The 21,805-nt window shown below is 38.6% G+C and overlaps 1 protein-coding gene across 3 annotated transcripts in view; it reads left to right on the top strand.

Moving 5' to 3' along the window:
- COL21A1 (collagen type XXI alpha 1 chain) overlaps positions 1-21,805 on the top strand; it is a 118,688-nt gene that overhangs the window by 29,334 nt on the left and 67,549 nt on the right. For all 3 annotated transcript variants that reach the window (XM_067565488.1, XM_067565487.1, XM_067565486.1), the window contains 7 exons: positions 4,073-4,126; positions 4,302-4,355; positions 12,576-12,629; positions 13,695-13,748; positions 14,379-14,432; positions 14,514-14,567; positions 19,213-19,266. In XM_067565488.1, coding sequence (XP_067421589.1) covers positions 4,073-4,126; positions 4,302-4,355; positions 12,576-12,629; positions 13,695-13,748; positions 14,379-14,432; positions 14,514-14,567; positions 19,213-19,266 — 378 coding nt within the window. The remainder of the gene's footprint in view (positions 1-4,072; positions 4,127-4,301; positions 4,356-12,575; positions 12,630-13,694; positions 13,749-14,378; positions 14,433-14,513; positions 14,568-19,212; positions 19,267-21,805) is intronic.

Genomic DNA, 21,805 nt, shown 5'->3' with positions numbered 1-21,805 from the left:
CTGTTAAAATGTCCTCAAAGTAATTTTGGGAAACTATTGTCACTTTTGCATACCCTTTCATGTTTCTTGATTTCTTTTTCAATGCTATTCATCTTCCCAGGAGCATCATATCTCAAAATATAATGAATCATGAAGGAAGAATAACTTGATTCTATAGTCTTTCTGTAACTTGGAATTTGGCAGTCATGATTTTTTCCTATTAGTGAGTCATGATTTACAAGGATGGACATTCTATGAACATGGAAAAGATTTGCAAAACTATTTCAAAACATTAGTGGAGCATTGTGAACCTCTGATAATGCAGAAAGTGAGAGATTACAAATTGCAGCAATTTGGTGAATTGAAACTCATATTAATTGAAGTGATTTCAATTAAATGCTTCAGTTTTCTGAACTGACTTATTTTGCGAATATTCAGCTGTCTCTATTTGCACTTGTTCTTTGTAAGAACAAATGGCAGACCTATTAGGTCATCTCTAACCCTAGCCAGTGCATTATTGTTTCTTAGAGTACATTCTTGCGTGCTTTCCAGTCTAGTTTTTTCAACCTGAGTGATGGGACTTTTACCTGGCACTGTGGGAGACCATTGTACAGTCTAATAGACCTATATATCTGTCTGTCTTAAGTTTTTCAGTAGTGTCTCTCACCATAGTATCTAGGATCTGAGTGTTAGGAAATGTGTCTTGTTATTCAGGATATCTTTTCCTTTGCTCATTTTAATCTCATTATTCCTGGTTATATCCCCTTGAGACACTCTAAGGCTTTTTGGCTCTTACCCTCTAATATCTTGCAGATGGTTATCGTGTTCATGTTATGTGTTTAATCAAATTGTGTGTGTATGAAAAACCCGAGGTTATGTTATATTATTTTATAATCTTTCCTGGGAAGTGAGTCCTTCCAGACCCAAAATCAGTTTTCATGCTCTTCCCCAAATTCCCTCCAGAAGATATACACATACAACATGATTTCTGTGTCCAACGAACACTAAACAACACAACTAAACTGTGAATACTGAATACTTGCAGTGAACTGCTAATGCATGATCTTTAAACCACAAACCATTCCCTGTAATTACTTGAAACTAAGCTATTTTTAAAAAATATAAAAATAAATAAATAAAATAAATTCCTTATGGACTATTTATAAACAAACAAACAAACAAAAAGCAACATTTGTTGCCCGCCCCCTCATACAGAATATTCATGGAAAATGAACATAGGTGAGATCCAAACATGGTCAAAGTGAGTTTGTTAAATGTGAAAAAACAGTCACTGTAGTTTTCTGTTGGGTTTTCTTTTGTTTTTGCAGTACTCACCAGCTCTACTTAATGTATACATTCCTATAGCTTAAAGTTGGTTGAAATAACTAACATGAGCATGGTTGGGCCCAGTTATACAGTCTTTACCCACATGAGTAGTCCTACTGACTTCAAAAGCACAGAAATGAGAACCTATACTACCATGATAAAAACAGAAAAATATTTCTCTTCACTCAACATTTCTTGACCTAAAATGATCACATGTAGATTGATATCAGTAGAAACAACTTCTGAATGTGAGTCTAAAATATTATTTTAATCTAAGTAGTAATTAATTTTAGTGGGCCCTTCTCCAGCTGAAAAAACAGTCTGGAGTGGCTGCTGGCCCATAGAACATTCATGGGCCATGCAGTCCCAAAGGCTGTTTTCTGTTGCGAGGGATTCTTTATCTGTGTCAGGGAAGAACTCAAAATTTAGCATGATAAAACAGCATCTTCTCCTCTTATGCAGAGGATACTAAAGGGTAATAAAGAAGATTATTGATTTGCCTTTGAAAAGAATGCACGAAACACTAATTCATAAAATTTGAACTCTGAACAGATGGTTGACAAATCTGGGCAATTCTCCAGTCTGCTATTTAGCTTCATTCATGGAATTTTAAAAACTTTTATTGTCTTTTAACAGTGTTCAGTAAGTGATGAAGAACTTTAAACCTGGCAAGGCTGAGATTACTGAGATATCCAGCTGCAAACTCAATACTCAGACTACTGTTTCTGAAATTCTTAAAGCTATCAAAAGCCTCACTTAATAAAGTACCTTCTAATGGTTCTAGCCTTTCCTTTAACAATTAGCTGCAGGATTTTGTTACAGGCTTACTATTCAAATTGGATGAAACCTCACACAGTGAGCTTTGTATAGTAGCCAGATACACCAACAGCACTTTAAAAACAAAAAAAATAAGTGAATAGTAATCAGTGAGAGCTGGGTTCCTAAATACTTTTGAGGACCTGTGCCTTACTTTCTTATGTACTTAGGACCCATCTTGCCACCCACCTGTGGCCATGTGGTGAGCTTGCATTTACACTTCAGGCTCCATCCAGCTGCTGTCCTGTGAAAACTCCACAATCCTTAATGGCTATGCAGCTGCCCTTGATTCCAAGAAATACTAATTCCTTGATAGCGTTATATGGCCTTATGTGACCTACTTCTTGTCATAAAAAAATATAGTCACTACAACATCCCTAAGTGTTAAACACCATCCCCAAATGTTCGGAATTTTCCTTCATATTAGGAAATACGTACTGCATTTCTTGCCCATCTTTATCAGTTAGGAGAATCACCCCGGCATGCTTCATTTATACCAACTAGATTATGATCAACTATCATCAGAGGCGATTTGTGTGCCGGGAGGGCGGTAACACTGGTGAAGCAAGCTGTCCTCGCTCTGGCCTTCCTCCCAACTGTCGGCTGGCCCGAATTGTCACTGCTTGCCATTTCTATTTCTTCTTATTTTTTAATCCATTTTCTCTGTGTTATTCTCTCAGTGTGTGTAGATTATCCAGCTTGAGAGTAGTAAAATATTTCAGTAAAATACTCCATTTCTACAGGATAATCTAATTAACAGATGCCGTTACAATAAGAGTGCCAGTGTATTAAAACTGATCCTGATAATTCCAGTTTCCAATGTGTCTGTAGTTAATCAAACTAATTTTATGTTAGTTCTGATCTGGATTCTTGTCCTCTTAGATTTGTTTTAACCTCCTTTTGAGTCTTTTATGTGTAGTTTCCATGTTCCATCTTTCCATTAGGCCAACCTTTTTGAGAGCCATTTGTTCTATTTGCAGTGAGATCATGGTACAAGATCTATCTCTGAGATAAATTTGCCATTTCAGAAGGACAAGATGGTGTGAGGACTGCTCTTCTATCTTCAATTCATATAGTGTATTCTGAAATCAAATTCAGCCAGGAAATTATTCTTCCCTTCCTATCCCCTTCCCAATAAGAAGGAGGAGCGGAAATTGCATTTCTTAGATCTGAAGAGTGCACTAAAGTTTTATTTATATATGACTGTTTCTTACAGGAAGTCAGGCAAGCTTTTTGTTTTTCTTGGATAAGAAATAAAGGGATAGACAGTTTTAAAGGCATCCTTTGCTAGTTGAATTGTTTCAACTACCCTTGAGGTTTATAGGCAAGCTGGGAATGTGCCTCCATTTTCAGTTAAAGCGCATTCTGCTAGAATTATCTCTGGCACTAAAAGGGAAAGACTTGCAACAGGATACATGTATGACAGAGGCCTAGAGTTCTGTACCCTGCTTTGTTAAGTATTACCAGTTTGGACATTTAGGCATCTGCTCAAGCTTCTTTCCAGAAGAGGGTACGGCAAGCATTGTCTTGTAATTGGTCCAGTCAGTAATTTTGGCTTTGTATATTAGCCAGAAGACTGGTACAGAAAACAATACTCCAAATGCGGCCTCACCAATGCTGAATAGAGGGGAATAATCACTTCCCGCGATCTGCTGGCAATGCTCCTATTAATGCAGCCCAATATGCTATTAGCCTTCTTGGCAACCAGGGCACACTGCTGACTCATATCCAGCTTCTTATCCACTGTTACCCTCAGGTCCTTTTCTGCAGAACTGTTGCCTAGCTCATCGGTCCCCAGTCTGTAGCTGTGCATGGGATTCTTCCGTCCTAAGTGCAGCCTTAAATGATGTAGTCCTTGTGACCAGATCAGTTGCTGTAACTAAGAGATTTTAAATAATTGTGTGCAAACTTCTACATATAGTTAGCTATAATGTCTTGGTTTTTTTCTTAGGGATATCAAGGAATAGCAGGAATACCAGGTGTTCCAGGATCCTCAGGAATTCAAGTAAGCTCCTTTTTTCCCCTATAATATAGAAATCTAAGCCAAATCCTGTAAGTACTCATGCAACTTTCATTTATTTTATTGAGAGTTCAGGATGTGGAGCACTTGCAGGATCTGGCCCTTACCTGTAAAAGAAATGAGTAAAAATTTTTAAATGAGTATTTTTTTTCTCTCTTAGGGACCCCGTGGCTTACAGGGTATCAAGGGAGAGGCAGGGAGAGATGGTGCAAAGGTAAAAAGTTACTTTAATATTTACAATCTTTGCTTAATACAAGCAATGGCTCTAATATTTCCTTGTGAAACTAGTTTAAAAGTGGCTTACTACCAAGACAGTATAGTCAGAACTGGAATTTTATGCTTAGAATATTATTTCCATTCTTAATAAGATCTACTACCTTTAAAATATTGTTGTGTATATATAATAATACTATCAGTTAATATCTTTATTGTGACTGTTAATTTCATTTTTTAAAAGTGTAGCAGGTGGAAAGAGATATTGATATATTCCAGAATAGGAGGCAATCTATTAATTAAATAGTCCTTTTCCATCTCTTTTCTCTCGTCAGTCCTAAAGATAGCTTCTAGGATTTTCTCCTTATTAGGGCCCTAATTCAGCAAAGCAGGTTGTTAAATCTCATTAAGGACTCTGTTCAGGAAAGCACTTGAGCATATGCTTAAAGTTAAACATGTGCTTACCTTCCTTGGGGCTCTCAGGATAAACAAAATTGTTTAGTAGGTACTGGGCAATATTCTGTACTGGTTGTATTCCTTTGTTTCACTTCTTCACTTTTTTTCCCATTTCAGAAAGTTAGACACTAAAGTTGAAAAAAGACTTCTTAGGTCATCTTGTCTATCCCTTGCTAGTGTAGGATTGTGTCTTATAGTATATTTTCTCATGCTTTGTCCAGCCTATTTTGAAATGTGCCAAGACATGGGTCTTCCACCACTTTCCTTAGAAAATGTTTCCATTGTAAAGTAGTTCTCACCATTAGGAATTTTTTCCTGATAGTCAGCCTAAATTTTCATTTCCGAATTTCATCCCATTACTTCTAGGCGTTTCCACACTGGCTAATTTAAAACCAGGCGTTTCCATTGCTGGCTGTTTAAATTAATCCATGATTAAATGAACATAAATTATGTCTACTTTCACTTTTAATCAAGGACAATGGAAGTATGAAGGTTGTTTTTACAAGATTTGCAGATATTTTACTCTTAAACATGGACAATTACACTATATTTAAAACTGCCTATTTTAAACACTTTCTTAAATAAGTGTCGGAAGACATGCCTGATAGTACTAGCTTATAAATTGTTATTACTAGGGCCATCATCCTATAATGTGTGAATGTATGGGTGGACCTGTGCACCTATGTAGCCTATGGGACTACGCATAGTCCTAAGTTACTGCCTTTATGGATCAGGTTGTAGGACAGGGTTTTTGATGTTTAAGTCAACTTCTTCATGTGGAAGGACTCTCTCCTTGTGTTTGCCTGTATTTTGTTGCTTTTTAGTAAAGCCATGTGTCCATTCTTTTTTGATTATGTGTCAGTGGATGTGTCAGTGTGGATCCTACTGTAGTTGCTCATGTGTTTGAGACCGAATTCTTTTCACTAGCAGTGTCTATCAGGGCTGAGCATGCATCCTGAGCTTCTGGTGCACCCAGATGAGACATAAAAGATGGGGTGACCATGATCCTTTCCCAGTTCCTTCTTCCCACCCATGACAGCAAGATGGAACCTGGTGGTGTCCCTATCTGCTGAAAACTCTCATGTGAGCTATCTTTTTTCTGAACTTCTGAAACATTTCAAAACAACTTTCTGTCCTTTACTTACAATTTCTTGGACTGAGTAATCCTCTTCTGGATGGAAATTTTGAAGGAGACCCCTTTGTACTATACCTAGGCTATATAGTACAATGACTTCAAGATGGTGGACTCAGAACCTGTGGACTTCAAGTCTTGCTTGTCCTGTGATGGACTAATTTTTCTTGAAAGACAAGCATAGCAAGTGCCTCTTCTGCCTGGGCAAATTCCACATCTCAAGCAGGTGTCCTTTTGTTCTCCACTCAAACCAGAAAGTCGCAATATGCAAGACTCAAGCTCCATGTCTTAAAACAATCTGTGAGAATGGCATTGGATCTAGAAGATCTGGGCTCAAAAACCCCATACTGGTTAAACCATCCAGTGCTTCATAGATCAGGCAGGGTGATTCCTAAGACTTCAGTAAAGAAGTCAGATTTAAGTAAGGAGCTGATACTGACAGCGGCATCAGACTTAGTATCACAACCATGTTGAAGGCGACACCACAGATGTCAAAGCAGGCCACAGAAAGAGGCCACCCAAAACACTGGGTCAAGAGTTGGAGGAAAAGTTCTGGTGTTTTCACATATGTAAAAACAGGGAGGTGTTGGAGGATAAATCCTCCAGAACTTGTCTGGCATGGAAGCAAAGCAATAAAGAGTAGACTGCGGTGCAGCAGACTCTATTGTTGTTGGACCCATTGTACTGCTATATCACTCCTCACTGTTTCCAAGGCACATGTTCTTGCCAGCACCAAGTAGGGCCTGTCCTCCATATAGTCCATGAGCGGTACTGCCTGAAGATCAGAAAAGTTCTTCAGCACTCCGCTATCACAGGACTGGCATTGATTTGACCAGTGACCTAGCAGCCACTTGTATTCATATGTGATGATACCCTGGCTCTTCTGTGGCTAGAGATACTCACCCAACTAGGTGAGATACTATACTATACTATACTATACTAGAGATACTCACTAAACTGAGGCAGAGAAGAAGGTCTCTGTGTCTCTGGCAACCTCATTCACATGACCACAGATGCTGGAGGAGGAGTGGTGAAAGCCCATCAGTGCCTGATGTCTCCCCCGAAGATCTTTCTTCCTCATTGCCTGATGAAGCAGTCACCTCAGCATGGATTTTGTTGCTGGATGATTTCAAGGCATTCCAAGAGCTTTTGATATGGATCATGGACATGCTGGAAATCAAGACTTTGGTCACGTCTGAAAAATCTAACAAACAATTCAATATCTTATCAGCTGGTGGGTCCTGTAAGAATTGCCCTCCCCATAAATGATGTATTGTTAGACCCTGTCCAAGCTCTTTATCAAATGCTGGCCAGTGTATGACTGATGGTAAAAGATATAGAGACGAGATACTCCAGGTGCCATTTTCAGGGTTTGAGTACATTTATTTGCACACCAACACTGGGTCTCTAGTATTCTCAGCTCTCCAAAAAAACTCACACTCGACCAAAAACACATCAAAATGCTAAATATATGGAAAACTGGATTTGTTCAGGAGAAAGTCCTACTCCTCTCCATCACTCTAGTTATGAATGACTAATTGCCTAACCAACTATGACTTTTTACCATGGGACAGAGTGATGCCATTTATTGACAAGGTCTTCCTGAAGCCAGAGATGAGCTTAGGGACATTATAAAAGAGGGACAGTTGGTGGCGAAGATGTCCCTAAAAACCACAATGGCTACAGCTGTCTCTGTAGCTAGATCCATGGTCACCATAGTGACCATGAAGAGGACCTCCTGGTTCCAAGCCTGGGCATTCCTCCATAAGTACAAACAACCTCTGATGATTTGCCATGTGAAGGATCAGAGCTATTTGGCAAGAAAATTAACAATACTTTGCTCTCACTAAAGGACTTCAAGGTGTCAACTCTGACACTCTGCCCACACGGCAGCTAAATTGATGGCTCAGCTGAGAGCTGCACAAGGACCTGTCAATTGAGTGCTTCTTTTGGTAGCTGCCTCTTCTTGTTCCGCCAGATATGGTTGGATGTCACCAGCGACAAATCGGTACTAGGTATAACTATCGAGTTCCTCTCCCACTCTCCTTCACTGTCCCTGTTTGGGAACCCTTCTCATGAGACTCTTTTACAAAAGAAGTATCCTCACTGCTCTGGCTAGAGAATGTGCCCCAGGAATATAGAGGAAGACGCTTCTTCTCTTGGTATATCATCATTCTGAAGAAGAAAGGGGGTCTTTATCCTATCCAAGACCTGAGGAGACTGAACAAATCATATGCCTCCTTCGTTCAGTATAGTAACACTTGTTTTCCTCATTTCATTGCTCCAAGATTAAGACTGGTTTGCAGCTCTTGACTTTCAGGATGTATACTTCCATATTGCCATCCACCTGGTCCACAGAAAGTACTTCAAATTCATAGTAGAGCCCAACCACTACCAATACAGAGTTCTATCCTTTGAACTTTTAACAGCACCAAGAGTATTCACCAAATGCCTCACAGTAGTTGCAGCACATCTAAGGAAACAGGAACTTCATGTTTACTTATACCTGCACGACTGGCTTGTCTGGGACAAGTCCCAGGATGAGACTAAGGCAGCCCTAGATCAAGTTATATCCCTATTCTCTCCATTGGGTTCTTTGTGAACTTCGAAAAATTGTCTCTCACATCATCAAAGATGATAGAATTCATAGGAGCTCTCCTTTACTTACGATCAGTGACAGCATATCTGCTGGAAGACAGATGCAGGTCCTTTTAGTACATGACATAAGGTGAGGCAATCCACAATGGTTCACATGTGTCTAGTATTTGTAGGAGACATGTTGGTGTTACTTATGCGGCAGACTTCATCTGTGCTCATTACAGTACTAGCTTATGAGGGTGTACCCCCCATCCCAACCCATATGAAAAAATTGGTCATGGTACTGCCCTCTATCCTGAGAGAACTCATCTGGTGGCTGGATCCCTGAAAGAGGGGTCATTCTCAATGCCATCCCCAGCAATGATGCTTATTATGGATGCATCATGGACGGGTTGGGGTTACTCAGGTTGGAGTCACTTTCAAATGAAAGGAAAGTGGTCCCCAGACTCTCTGAAGTTGCACATGAACACTATTGTGCTGAGGGCCATCAGGCTGGCCTAGACAGTGTTTTATCTGTTCTACAGAACTCTGTAGTGCAGATTCTGGCAAACAACACAGCCGCAATGCGCTGTATCAACAAACAGAGAGGCACTCATTCGTCCCCACTTTGCCTGAAAGCCATCGAGTTCTGGCAATGGTGTCCCCAACACCGGGTGACCTACTGTCCCTGCATCTCCCAGGGCTCAACAATAACCTTACAAACTTTTAAAGCAGAAATATGATAACCAACCAGAAATGGTCACTGCAGAAAGCCATTCTGGATCTGATATACAGGCAATGGGAGACCCTGACAATAGCCCTGTTGTATTAATTTAGGTGGAATATATGGGCCAAAGGTGTTAGCATATCCTAGTCATTGTCCAACATTAAACAGGATCTAGTAAACGAGAAAATGAGACATTTGTGTACCAAACCGTAGACCATGTTTAACGGTGTTTAATTGTAGTGACTGGGTTATATTGACACCTTTGGCCCATATATTTCATCCTAATTAGTACAATATAGTTATTCACCACAGCTGAGAACACCAAATGCAAAACCTTTTGCTCTAGGAGCAGCGTGAGTCTGGGGTATCTGCCAGATACATTTTCCTCCGATGATCTTGAGGTTTCCTTTTCACCTTCACCAATCTTCCTAATGATCATGATAATATCCAAGATCAGATGGGACAAGACTACTGTTATCATGATAGCACCATACTGGCCAAGACAATTTTGGCCATCAGACTGACTCCAGATGTCCAGTAAACCTCCCATTCACTTTCCTTCTTGACGAGACATATGGTCTTGGAACCAGGGTCGGATATACTGATGCTGCATGGATGAGTGTCACTAAAAAAGAGTGATCAAGATAGGTGAAAGGAATTCTTATGCAAATCAGTAAAGCTTCTACTAACAGGACTTTCTCTGCAAAATGAAAATATTTTCTTTATGGGTGGCTCAAAACAATATGAATCCAACTGAAGCCATGATCCCAATGATCCTGGACTGTATGCTGCTTCTGAAACAGTCAGGACAGGCGTTTAGCTCTTTGAAAGTCCACTTGACAGCAATATCAGTGCATCATGTGCCAGTTTAGTCACATTCTGTTTTTCATAACCTGCAGTATTGAGATTCATCAAGGGCCTCATTCATGCCTGCCCTTTGGTTAGAGACCTGACTGTCACCTGGGACCTCAGTGTGGTCCTCTTATATCTCAGAGAGAGTCTTTTCAAACCTCTATCAGAGTGTTCATTGTACCGCCTTACAGTCAAAATGGTTGTCTTTGTTGTCATTACCTTGGAACGGAGTCAGCAACATCCAGTGGCTGGACCACCACATATGTCATTTCACAAGGACAAGGTGGTGATGAGACCACACCCAAAATTCATTCTCCAGAAAATCTATGAATTCCACCTCAGTTAGTCAATTACCTTAATGGTATGCTTTCTGAAACCTCACTCTTCTCTAGGAAAAAGGAAAATTCACATTGTGGAAGATTTTCCAGAGTGCTACTCTACTACCGAGACAGGACTAAACCTTTCCAGCTCTCTTCCAGTATCTTTGCGTTCTGATCAGATGTATCAAAAGGTCAGGTGATCTCTTCACAGAGACTCTCCAAGTGGATTACACAGTGCATGTTACCAGCTGGTTGGTGAGCATCTCTTTCCAAAAATCAAGGCACCCTCCACCAGAGCACAGGCAACCTTGATGGCCTGCTTCAAAAACGTGCTCATCTCAGAGATCTGTAAGACAGCCACATGGAGTAACTCTCTGACCCATGGTGGCAGGCATTTGATGTGTCAATCAGGGAAGATACTAATTTTGGAAGAGCAGTACTTCAATCTTAATTTAACACATCTGATACTCCTCATATTCTCCATCTAAGAGAAGATAATCCTTGCCAGTCACCTACAGTGGGATTCATATGGATATATATTTGAAGAATATCCTACAATAATTGTGTTTTTTCAAGATGTTGTAGTCAGTGTGAAACCCACGATGCATCCTCTCTTCCTGCTTTTCGAAATCCTCAGCTACATGGGCTTTGAATAGTGGGAGAAATGAGTGGGTGTCTGGCTGTCCCCATTCCTTATGTCCTCACATGGGAACTTGAGGAGCATGCACAGCTCCGATGGACACTGCTAGCAAAAAGAATCCAGTCTCAGACGTAGGAGGCATATTCACACCTACGGAGCCATACTGACTACATCTCGAAGAACCACAGGTATAGTACGGTAAGTAACTGTATTATCTTGCATGGTTCTGAATGGTTGTAATACCTTTCAGGAAGTGCCAAAAATCTCTCCAGTTCAGGCCCACTGTTCATACCTTCTTATCTTACATTTGAAACAGTATATAAAATAACTTACTGGGCAGCATAATTTATTCTAATTTTCACCTCTGTTGTCTGAAATTAATGTAAATGTGTTGTTAAATTGAAAGTTAGTTGATTTAAGTAGAGACAAGCCATGGTAACTGACAGACAATGAAAGTAAATGTTCAAATGCTCTATTGCTTGATTAAAATAAAATCTATCTACTGAAGTATCTTTCTCTAGCTTTTTAAGGTCAAGTGGCAATGAGATACATTTTAGCCTCTGTTGGAATAGTTCAAGTGAGCTTGAAAATAATAATCAAATAAACGTCTCCAGTATCAATAGCAAAAGTTTTGGGAATCCTGACATCAGTCAGTTGCAATGGCAATAGGAAGGTAAACTCATAAACAAAACTAAGCTCATGAAGCATTCCCATAGAAACGTGGACGACTTAAATTTTATTGCCAATTGCTTTTATCAAGATGTATTTTCCAAAAAAAGGGAACTGCTTATTTTAACTGCCTATATGTTTATTGCTTTTGTCTCTAATACTGTAAGTGCTCACAAATGCTTGCCCTATTTACTAGAACGTGGGTATTGATGAGATCAGTAGAGAAATGAACAGCTTGGGTCCTGGATAGTGTCAAGGTGGGGTGTGTGTGTATGTATGAAATCATCCCTCCCCAAGGAGCAGCGATGGACAGAAATGAGCGTAGGATTCTAACCATTCTTAGGGGTTGAGATTGACCTGTTTGTGAGCGTAAACTGATGATGAGCAACATACAAAGGGTGATGGAAGTATATACAATTGTTATAAACGTATTTTTTGGTTGTGTGTGTGTGTGTGTATGTATCTATATCTATATATCTCTCTCTATATATATGCACATGTACAATATATAATTTCAGTGTTGTAATTACATAAAGAAAAGTGAACTTTTAGCTATTTTAGCTGATGTAGACATTGTAGTACAAGTGGGCCTTGAGACGAGAACTAATGTGGCAATACTAAAAAAAAAAATTACCAAATACGCATGACATTGGAACCACTAGCTCATGTTGTTCAGAGTGGGTGTTCTCCAAAGTCCTGGGAAGCCAGTGGGAATTGTTCCATTTACTTGAGTGGGTTTGGATCAGGTTATTTCGTTTTAAGTCTTTCCATGATTTGTTAATCACCTGGGTTATGAAAATGTTGTTTTATTTTATATGTACATATTTTTAATATATTTGTTGTTTTAGGGTGAACGTGGATATCCTGGTTTTCCTGGATTACATGGGATACCAGCATCAAAGGTTGAAATCGAAAGCTTCTTATAAAATATTCATCCACCTTGAATTATTCCATAACTTCCTTTCATAGATATAGGTGTAATTTTTAAGTGTATCTGTAAATGCAGATATGAGGTGAGACTAGTACTGGTAATGCTTTATTGCTATGGGCTTTGGATCAGGCTGTATATGACCTACTTTGAATTTTGATTGTAGTAAAACTTAGAATCCTCTTCATTGCAAATAGTGTCAAAATCATGGAATCATGGATTATACTCAATTTCTTCAGGTCATTCAGTTTGACTCCCAGCATTTTGAAGGACTTTCTTGCATTAATTCCTTGAAGGTCTTATTTAACATGTTCTACAGTGAAGATCACTCAACCACATCCCTTGCTAGTGTGTTTAATTCCTCAATTGATCTTACTCCTTAAAGCTCCTCCTAATGTCTATTTTAAACCTTTCAGGCCAGATTTCAAGAGTGCAGCACAAACAATTGTTCAAAGATTTTAAACTTCCATTTAAAACCTAGATTAAGTGTCCTGATTTTCAAAAGTGCTCAATGCCCATTTGCTCCCATTGGAAACAAAGGCAAATATTAGTTTTTGAACATCTCCCCTGGGGCGCTAAGCATGTTGTACTTCATAGGACATCAGTACATCTTGGAAGATGCTCACTATCATGTACAATTGTGCCCTTTGTTTGCATAGTTTGCCACTTTGAAGTCACATCTAGTTTGCTCTCAAGAATCATTCTGAACTCATCAGACTGTTTTTCAGATAGTCATATACCCATTTATATATGTGCTATTTATTTCTTAGTTTTGTCAGAAAATGTTACTTTTGGTAGACCAAAATGTTTTGCTGAATCTATTACAGACTTGACTAGTTCTGTTTCGGTTCTCCTGAAACAGAATTTTTCTTAAAATCTCTTTCCATGAAAATGTTCATGTTTAAAGGATTCACCCTTTTCGTCCAGCTCTGTTTGTTTAAGCAAACAGTGAGTTGGAACACATTATGTTTGTAGCATATATAATTAGTTAGCTCAAATTCTAAAAGCAAAATAATCTTTTCGTCTTATTTTGTTGTAGGGTGCAAGGGGTCCTAAGGGAGATCAAGGACCACCAGGAATTTATGGAAAAAAGGCAAGTGTTAATTAAATATCATAAAAGGAAGGGCCTGCATTTTACTGATTTGTTCATCTTTTAAAATGTCTTTATTTATATAGGTTTGAATCCTGCAGTCCTTTCTCAGGCAAACTTCCACTGAAATCAATGCTTAGAATAATATCTCTGCCCCAGTATGTCAGGTGCTCACATTCTCTTCATTCATATACCTTCTAGAATTCAGATACCTCTTCTTCAAGATAACAAATTCTAGTCTGTCAATATAATTCAGTCACCACATACACACACACACACACACACACACATACACAAACACACACGTATGTAAAAGAAGCAAATATATTCTAAATTACACTTATTTTTTTCAGATTTTTGTGCGTCTGAATTCTCAGCAATTTGAAGCAGAGATGTTGCTTGATTTCTGTGTTTCACATTTTACACTTCAATACTAATAACGGGCTTTTGCAGCATAGGGTTCATGGTCTTTCATACATAGAAAATCCCACTGTGAATTTTCATAGAAATGAAAGCAAACAACATTGTGTGAATTACGGATTAATTTGTTCTGAAATCATGTGTAATTGAGTTTTGGGATACTATTTAAACATCATTTTCCTTTATTTTTTTCTGTTCTTTATATTTTTTCAGGGTGCTAAAGGGGAAAAAGGTGATCCAGGTTTTCCAGGAATGCCCGGGCGATTTGTAAGTTCTGTAAAGACAATTTTGCCTTTTAATTTTATTTTGTTAATACAACTAATAGTGTCATTTTACCTGTTGCTACAGGGGGAACCTGGGCAAAATGGGAAGGATGGATTACCTGGAAGCCCTGGTTTCAAGGTATTTACATATTCATTCAATAAATTGTATTTAGGTGTTTTATTTGTGAACTGTTCCTAACTTGCCAAAGCCTTACGTAACATTGCTGTTGGTCTTGTTATTTCTGGCATGTGTTTTCTGGGTAATGACTGGAAATAAAAATTGTGTCTACTAGTTGTGTTAGATATTAGTTGAAGCCACTGGGATGTCAATGGGCTTTGGATCAGGGCCCAATTGCTGAAGAGCTATTTTGGGAATGTATTATTAATGATTATCAAAGGCTGCTTATGACTAATCTGATTCTTCGCTCTTCCATATGTATTCCTCTAGCTCTGTGAATCATTTAAAATATCTGATATACATATATATTCTGCACAGCATTCTTTCCAATACAGGTAAATGATAAGGAGTTGATTATTACGATGGCTCTTGAAAGAGGAAAAAATGGCCTGCAGCACTGTGTGCAAATTTGAGGGCACAATCTGCCCCTAAACCTGCAGTATGGCTCATGTTTAACTAAGTTAATGCCAAGAATCCACTTCCACATGTGGGTAGTGCATGGGAATTAGCAGGTTTCATGGGAAACAGTTGAGAGAACTACTTCAGCACATCTTATAATGTAGAGCTCCCAATTCTTCACATACTTAGCCAAATGTATATGTGCCTACTAGTGGCAGAGGGTACAAGGAACACAGTCTGATCTTCATATTGGGAACTGTGGTTGAGGTCATTAGACTATTGTTTTCCCATTACTCTGAGATGAAATAAAAAAAATCTTAGGAATTTCAATTTTTAATGCAATATACAAGCTGTTTTTCAGTGTCTGATATAATAATGTAATTTGTCTCAAATAAATTACTTAATAGTTCAGTTCTATAAAATAACTCTTTCAATATCGACAAGTTCATTGAACTTCAGTTATCTACAATGGTATTGGTGGTCTTAAAAATGAGTTGCTTTCATACAATTTAAGAATATATTGGCAAGGAGAATACATGTGCAGTGGTGGCTTTGAAAACTTGAAACTTGCCTTTAATAATTAAATATTTGCAGTTAAATAACCTCAATATTTGCACTGTTCAAAGTATTTCCTTTAAAAGTTATAGGGAGGAAATACAAGGGAATAATGAAGATGCTCAGGTAATCTTAACTACTAAGTGTTAGGTTATATTGGCAAGTTTTTAGGATCAGAACTGTGATATGCATATTTGGTTTAGTTTTTTTTTTTTTTTATTTTTTTGCACCTTTAGAAAATGCACTAGCAGAACAAACTGGGTGAAGTTAGAATAGATTCTTGTGATAGTTTATTAAGAAATTACTTCATGCTTAAGCAACTGATAGAGTATTGGATTTCTATCCTATTGAAACATTTCACATTTTTATTCACCATTCAGTTTCATTTCCAGCATTTTTGCATGCAGCTGACTTTGGTTTGGAAATCCCTTTGGTGCATGATTATTCACCAATATCTGGAAAATCACACAACTCTGATTTGTATAAATTCACCAGGGGAGGATGATTTCGTATACTTGGCATACAATATGGAATTCCATTTGAGAATGTGGACCACACAGTATATTGTAGTATGGGAAGTAGCTGTTTCCATGCCTCAAGGACAACATAGGTGATAAAATCAAATATGCAGCATCCCAGAATTCCCATTTTATTAGAACCAAATGAAATTCAATTTCAAAATTTTCTCTTGTCACTGGTATCTGATAAGATGGGTTGAGTCCCAGTTAAAAATTTTGTTTGAAGCAGAGTTTTCCACAAAATTTCTAACAAATTTATATGTGCCTATGGCCTGTTTAAGAAATGTCTGCCTTTGAAAAACATGGGTTTAAAGAGTATGTAATCTGCCTTTACTCTTACAGTAAACCATATGATTCAATAAATACTGTAAATGTATACATTCAAACTAAAATGTATTGATCTTTTCTTTTTTTAATTAACTATTCTAGTATAAGTGTATGACAAGCCCAAGTCACCACTTTTTCCATCTCCTTTTGTAGAATATTCTTGTAATACTTGTGTTCAGGAAGTCTCATTTATTCCCGTCACTTACAAAGTTAATTTATTATTGAGTGAGAGAGAAAGAGTTTACGCCTTAATTGCTTCAGAATATAATAGTTAACAGAAGTCTCTTATTTCTGCTTCAAACATTTTGTCAGCTTGCCTTTACCATCTGCTTGTTATAAAACACTATTTCATTCTGGGTCCATTGTATTCAAAATCAGAGGATTAAAAAACCGGCTGTCTTTGCTGGAGCTTTTCTGTTCTCTTTCAAAATTTCCTAAACCATTTTGTTCTGGGAAAGAATGTGAAAGAAAGTGTTGCTTCATATCCAGCTTTTGTAATTTAAATTTATAGCAACTTATTATACCTTTGATTGTATAAACATTTTATTTATGTACATTCATTTCTGGAACTGCTTGTTTACTTTCTATTTCTCTAAGTTTTTAATAAAGAATAACATGCATGTTTTGAGTCAAAACATGATTTGGTCATTGCTTGATAGTGTTGTAGTTCTGAAGTGCCTTGAAGCAATTTTCAGATGACTACTCTTAGTAACAATGAGACCAGGACCCAGTTTAATGCTACAGGTAGCTGGAATCATACCTGCAATGATGATGATGATGATGTTGGTTTGTTTTTTTAATAATAATGTGGTGCTTGGTACTATACAGAGCGTAGAAATAAAGATAGTCCCTCCCCCAAAGTGCTTACAGTTTCAAAGACAGAAACAGAAGAAAGCATGCATTCTATCTAAGAAACCATTAGGATTATTTCAATACTCAGCTGTGTAGATTAGGAACCAAAATACCATGATCATGAGATTGGTATAAGGTTTAGGATAGATCAGTCCTCCCAGAGAAAATCACAGTGTTTTCCGTAGACTTTATGGGGTCTAATGTGAAGTGATGTGTATGGTGGTATTGTGCGGATGTGACAAGCCAATCATCCTCCCTCACGGTTTATAACGTGATTCAGATGGGCTACACCTTTGTTTAATAAAAGTGTTCAAGAATTGACTGGAATTATCCTTGAACCTGGATTTTAAACATGGGTTGAACACAGTTTATTCCCCAACCACATAGGCTGGCCAAACTGTGTTATAAACTGGTTTTGCTGCAGCCCTGTTTAAACACTTTTAAGCACAAAATTATTTGGCTTAGAAAAGGCAAGGCTAGCCTTTTCTGAGAAGCAAATCTAAGAGTTTTCAAGCTTTTGTTTTACTTGTAGATGCATATTTGAGCAAAATGCCTAACTTCAAAAGGCAAAAATGTCCTTTAGTTCTTTATAATCATTTCAGAGATACAAACTCAAAATGGCCACTGGTTTGGTTAGTTCCACAATACTTTTAAAATCCTTGCACAGCTTGCCACATTTTTCCCTCACTTGCGACACTGTATTATCATCCCTTGTCCTTCTTCAAACCCCCTTTTCTTAGCTAACTTTGGAGTTCTCATGGAACTGTTGTCAGCTTTCTGTTTTATTTGAATCCTTTCACAGTCGTGAAACTTCACTTCTCTGGATCTAGCCTAGTTTCTGACCTTGGATCTTTGTTCCCTCTTATCTCATTTGATCTGTGTGTAGCTCTTGGTAGGATCATTCAATCTATGAGTCTTAAAAGACTTCAGAAAATATTGAAGCTGATGTTTCCAACTTTCATCTGCTTCGAATCCTTCAGTCTAATCATTCACTTTTCAGTTCTACTTCTTGTGTGGAGCCTTATCAAATTTAGTGGAGCTCCATTGTCCATTATCATTTTGATACCTCCCTCTAGGCAGGATCTTGGGTAATTTTATCTTTCAGTGATTTGATAGTGTGAGTCTTTGAATTAGCGTCTTTCTTTTTTTGGGGCGCAAAATGTATTAGTCAAACACCTTCTCACCATTTTAATTGTAAATGCAAACAGTGACCACTTCCTCAGTTGAAGGAAAAAATACCGAAAGGCTAGTTTTTACTATTAATGGAGCCTGTGAGTTTCATCATCAGTAATATGAACACCCCTCACACTAAATGTTGTAATAAACCGCAACATAATGATGACACTTGATAATTCCTCGAATTAAGAAATGCTGTTTTTAACAATTTTTTGGCAGTAAAATGTGTTTCAGACTGCACTTGAGTATCCATGTGACTATAACTAGCTATGGGATAATATCATTAACAAGTGTCATACATTTTTTAGTTATGTGATATATTTCTACTGGGGACAGCTTCACATAATTACACACGTTGTAATGTTGTTATTAAGTAATGTGCTTACATGTTTGAATGACAGATTATATATGTTAATGGTACGTATGATGAGTAAAGTACATAATCTTTATGAAGTAGAGACTACAATACTGAATTGATATTTCATTCTGTGTTTCAGCATGTCTTCAAAAGACATCTGTTTGATAAGGGGTTTGGAGATGGTGAGCTTCCTACAATGACGAGGCATTTCTTAGGAGTCAGGCTATCTGAGTTCCTGTTGAAATGGTTACATTAATGCTGCTGAAATTTTATTGTATTAAGGATGTTAAAAGTAACATGTTAAAAGATATAAAATTACATCTAAAAATGTGTTACCATTAGAATTCACTATTTTTTTTGCACAGAAAGGTTATTTTTGTTTTGGCTGGGTTTTGTATTTAACACTCCTTTCATTTTAAAGGGAGAAGTTGGGAAACCTGGTTCTACAGGACCAGAAGGACGTCGGGGAGACCCTGTAAGTGTTTTAACTGCTGAAATACTGGCCATATTTTATCAGTGAATTATTTACTGCATGTGTCAGCCATTCTAATGTTGAATAGTTTGCTGTGTTCTGAAGCAGGAGTGGTTCTCAAACATTTTCATAGTATGCACCATTTCTTAATATATAATGTCTTCTGGACCATCCGGTGTCCTACTCACAATTGTGCAGGCCAGCTTTCCTCTTATTCACAGTGGCAACAGTTGTTTACATGGGGAAATACTCTATGTATTGAGTTCTCTTTATTGCAGTGTGTTTTGTCCTTTCACCTTTTACTTTTCATGTCCTTTTCTCTATCCTCTCCTTACATTCCCCTGCCCATTCTTCTCTTCTGTCTTACTTCTGCTCCATTGTCTCAGTAATTCTTCCTTTGCTTTGTCCTCCTTTTCTCTGCACCTTCTGCTCCCCTGGATTACCTAGTTCTCTCTTCTTCCTGTGCTTACCTTGAGGACATGCTAATCAGCTGCCTCATTCCCATCTCTCTTATTCCCCTGGACATTGCTGGCAGCTCTACCTCTGAGAGTGGCTCCTGTTTTCTCTCCTCTGCTTCAAGAAGCAGCTGCCCATAGAGAGCACTAGACTGGCTCCTCCTTGTTTCCAGCTGTTTTTCAGAACACCGGGCTGTGCTTTGCAATGACGAGCCAAGTTATCTGTAGAGGCAGTTGAAAGCATGGAAAACAGAAAGAGCCAGCTCTCTGCCAACTGCCAGTAAGTGTTCTGCACATCATGAGTGGTACATTAACTATGTTTGAGAACCGCTGCTTTACAGACAGATTGTACGCTAGATAAAAATAAAAAACACCACTTTACAATTTTAGAAACTTTTGTAGTACTGCAGCTATCACCCTGAGAGGTGACTTATGTTATATGGTACTGTAAACTGGAGGACAGTTTCATCAGCCAGGGAATGGAAATAAAGCTCCACACCTCCATCCTTCTAAGGTCCTTTCACTGGCCTTTATTTTTTTATCCACCAAACAATCATGAAAACATAGTAAGTCAACTGAAAAACACTGGCCAGTAATTCCCCAGAGGCTCTCTACATTTGATTCAGCCAGAAGGGGAGAAAACACATCCTTCCTCATTTGTTCCACTTTCCCCTTCCTTTTATGCTCTACCCTGAGCAGGCTGTGATCAGCTGGGACCAGTTAACAAGCTGCAGCAACTTTACCTTGTCAGAAGTACTTACTACAATAGCGACTGAAAGTCAATGTTAACTACAAATGATGGAATACAAAGGAAGATTTCTTATGATTATAATGCCAATAATAGAGGCTCCAGTGTTCAGACTGTAAAAAGACTTCTGTTATACTCTGAACATTTTCCCCAAATGTGTCTGTTTATTTGGAAATAATTAAAAAACAACCAGGTTTAACTTTAAACCTTATTTCTGCTACATAAATGTACTTTTATTTTAAAGTAATATACGCAATTGTACCATTTAAACAAAATGTTAACTAGAACATTAATTATGCCTCACTATGCTTTCGTTCTGATGGTAAAAGAAGTGGTGGTTTTGAGTGTAAAATTACATCAGAGTCTTCATAATTATATGATATTATATGTGCACACAAACACATAATATATAGACTGCAGAGTTTTCAAATAAAATTTTATATATAAGTGAATGAAGATTCCTCAGTCTACATATTAAAGGTGGATCCTCCCTTAAAAATTCAGAGCATTGACACCTCAGTACTGATACCACTGATCTGCCGTGTGCTATAAAGAGTTCTTTGGATACAATCATACTTTGTGTGCACATAGCCAACAGTAATGAGTGGTGTATGGAGGGGGGCACAGTTTCTCCGATGGGCACAATCCCCCCTGGACTCTTTGGTTGTACTGGTGGAGAGATAATTTGCCAACACACATTTAAAAGGTGTCAAATACGTAGGGTCACATTTCCATAAACTGAAAACGGGACATGCAGGGCTGGCCCGAGCTGCCTGGCGTTACCACTCGTCTCTGTGCCCCCACGAATGTTCCTCTGTGACCCCAGTTGAGCCAAGTAACAGAGATGGGAGCAGGGTGGAAGAGGAATGGATGGACTGGGATCTGGGCAGCAAAGCAGGGTGTGAGTGTGAGTACTTTTGGGCTCGGAGCCAGGAGGTGAAGGTATTGGACTACGATCCAGTTAGCAGTGTGATGCCACCTTAGGGACTGGCATAGCAGAGAGGCAGGAAGGAGGCTCCGTGTAGCGAGAGGGACAAAAGAGACTCCAGAGAACAGCCCTGGGGAAGTGGGGAAAGGCTGGCATGCAGGGCCACCATTTCGTATTTTGATATGGGGGGCAGCTCCTGGCCAGTGAAGGGAAATGGGAGAGGAACGGGGGACATGGTGGGGGTCACTCCTGGCCAGTGAGGAGAGGGGGTTGCTCCTGGCCGGTCAGGGGAGGCGGGAGAGGAACGGGGATGGGATGGGGTTGCTCCTGGCTGGTGATATGAAACTTGGGAGGGATGGGAGAGGTGCCCACCTACCACCCTCCCTAAATGGCGCCCCTGCCAGGAGGTGG

Source organism: Emydura macquarii, unplaced genomic scaffold, assembly GCF_026122565.2.
Source record: "Emydura macquarii macquarii isolate MOO-44397 ecotype Brisbane River unplaced genomic scaffold, CSIRO-AGI_Emac_v2 contig_2680, whole genome shotgun sequence".
NCBI lineage: Eukaryota > Metazoa > Chordata > Testudines > Chelidae > Emydura > Emydura macquarii.
This window is presented reverse-complemented; position numbering and strand designations above follow the sequence as displayed.